Source organism: Berghia stephanieae, chromosome 2 (assembly GCF_034508935.2).
Source record: "Berghia stephanieae isolate SIO BIC M18660-M18661 chromosome 2, UCSD_Bste_1.3, whole genome shotgun sequence".
Taxonomy (NCBI): domain Eukaryota; kingdom Metazoa; phylum Mollusca; class Gastropoda; order Nudibranchia; family Aeolidiidae; genus Berghia; species Berghia stephanieae.
This window is the reverse complement of record NC_088361.1, coordinates 47,167,773-47,170,272: the sequence shown is the minus strand read 5'-3', so window position 1 is coordinate 47,170,272 and position 2,500 is coordinate 47,167,773. Positions and strand designations below refer to the sequence as shown.

The 2,500-nt window shown below is 41.0% G+C and overlaps 1 protein-coding gene across 5 annotated transcripts in view; it reads left to right on the top strand.

The window, feature by feature from the left end:
- LOC144965030 (uncharacterized) overlaps positions 1-2,500 on the top strand; it is a 53,723-nt gene that overhangs the window by 41,013 nt on the left and 10,210 nt on the right. For 4 of the 5 annotated variants that reach the window (XM_078899894.1, XM_078899896.1, XM_078899895.1 and 1 more), the window contains exons 17-18: positions 597-696; positions 1,064-1,267. In XM_078899894.1, the coding sequence (XP_078756020.1) occupies positions 597-696; positions 1,064-1,267 (304 nt within the window). The remainder of the gene's footprint in view (positions 1-596; positions 697-1,063; positions 1,268-2,500) is intronic. The other variant, XM_078899897.1, reaches the window with a different exon arrangement.

Genomic DNA, 2,500 nt, shown 5'->3' with positions numbered 1-2,500 from the left:
CGAGGCTCGAACCCATGACCTTCCGATCCGACAGCGACTGTCATCCCACAAAACAACATAGCCGCACAAACAAAAGGATCAGTATTGAGGTATCGGCTCCGAATGCTGTCGAGATTTTACGCTAAGCGTCATGTCTCGTTCTACACGTTACGTGTTCCCTTGTAAAGCGCTTTGAGCACCTTAAGTGGATATAGTTCTATATTAATGCTCTATTTTTGTTAACGCAAGTTAACCTCTGAGCTATCGCGACTCCAGTGTATCAGTGAAACGGCAAAGGTTGGCTATATAAATTATGTTGTATTTAAAATCAGAATGTTACACATTAATATATTTGTGTCTATCACTATACCAAGCCCTCCCCCACCCCTCATATTATATTATGTTTTACGTCCTGTGTATAGATAGTATGCGCTTGGCTAAGAAGCTCACAACATTGCCATCGGGACGTATAACGGACCAACATACAAAGCTATGTGTAACCATGAACTTTTATAGTCTGGATAATACAATGAAGTGAGAATTACTCATAAACTTTGATGGCAAAAAACAATAACAAAGACCCGAGTGACGTCAACTTCATTCTATCTATATTTCAGCCATTCATGTCCCTTCTCAGATGTGGCCCTGATCATCCACAAAGACCCCTTTTCAACTGGGCCCATTTCCTTGTCGGGTCGTCGGCACACATATTGTCAGGTACGAAAGTATTATGCGGAAAATAAACTTCCCTCTCCCTCCCGCACAAACACATACTCATACACAAACACACACACACACACACACACACACACACACACACTTATACACTTGAGATTTTATATAGCGCAATATCCACTAAACGTGCTCAAAGCGCTTTACAAAATTTCCCTAGCCAAACGGAAAGACCGGTCTCATGATAACCATAATCATCTTTATCAACATCTCCATCATCATCATCATCATCATCATCATCATCATCATCATCATCATCATCATCATCATCATCATTATCATCATCATCATCATCATCATCTTGTCAACAAAATATCTCAACAATCAATCGTAATATTCCCTATTCCCCTAGCCATCACCATCGCGATAGGACTGTATCTACCCAAAGCCCAGACAGACGGAGAGACTGGTCTCATCATTATCATCATCTACGGAGCATGGCAGGTGTTATTCTTCTGTATCATGTCTGCCCTAGACTTCATCGCCAAGAACGACAGTAAGATCCCCATTATCCAACACATCCGAATGACATCCCAGAAGAAATCCTTCCCCTTAGGTATTTCCCCCTGTTCTCCTTGCACTATTTCATTGTTTATTTTGATGATTCACGCTGTCAAGCTGCTATTGTATCGGATGAAATTGCACTGGCGCACTATGAACAATAAAAACACGTATCTAATATTTTGGCCAGAAAACTCCTCCTTCAAATATCAATCGATAAAAATGACTATCATTTTGTCAAAACCTTTCAAACATGAGATTTCCTGAAGTCGCAGGTTCTTGGACATACAAAAGTCTCAGGTTCTGGGACATATAGAATATAGAAATCTCATGTTCTGGGACAGACAGAAGTCGCAGGTTTTCGGACATACAGATGTCGCAGGTTCTGTGTCTGGGACATACAGAAGTCGTAGGATCAGGGAAATACAGAAGTCGTAGGATCTGGGACATACAGAAGTCGTAGGTTCTGGGACATATAGAAGTCTCAGGTTCTGGGACATACAGAAGTCGCAGGTTTTCGGACATACAGATGTCGCAGGTTCTGGGTCTGTGACATACAGATTCCTGGGTTCTGGGACTTACAGAATAAGTCGTAGGTTCTGGGACATACAGATGTCCTAGGTTCTGAGGTCCAAACCAACAGCAACTAGCGGATGCATCAAAAGCAAAGACGGAAATATTATGTTTGAAAATGAAAAAATCATAGAACGATGGAAAGAATATGTGGAAGACCTTTTTAAAGACAATAGACCAGACAACCCAATCACAGACGTCTTTCAAGGGCCAGCAATCATCAACTCTGAAGTTAAAGAGGCCTTGAAGCAAATGAACAAAGGAAAAGCCATTGGTGTGGACAACATCTCAACAGAAGCCCTACAAGCACTTGGAAACTTTGGTGAAGAACAACTCACAAACCTGTGCAATGACAGAAGATGGAAAATGCGATGCAGAAATCATCAGACGAATTGCATTGGCCAAGAGTAAATTTTCAAAAATACATTCCCTAATCACATCCCACGACCTATCACTTACCACAAAAACACGTCTGGCAAAATGCTACATTTGGTTAACACTACTTTATGGATGTGAAACATGGTTTCTGACAAAGACACTAGAAAAGAAACTCAGAGCATTTGAGATGTGGACCTATAGAAGAATTGCAAGGGTATCCTGGAAGGAAAAGAAAACAAATCATCAAGTACTCCAAACTTTAGGAATAACATCAACAACGATCATTTCAACTATTAGAAAGAGGATAACCCGATATTTCGGCCACATCAGAAGGCAC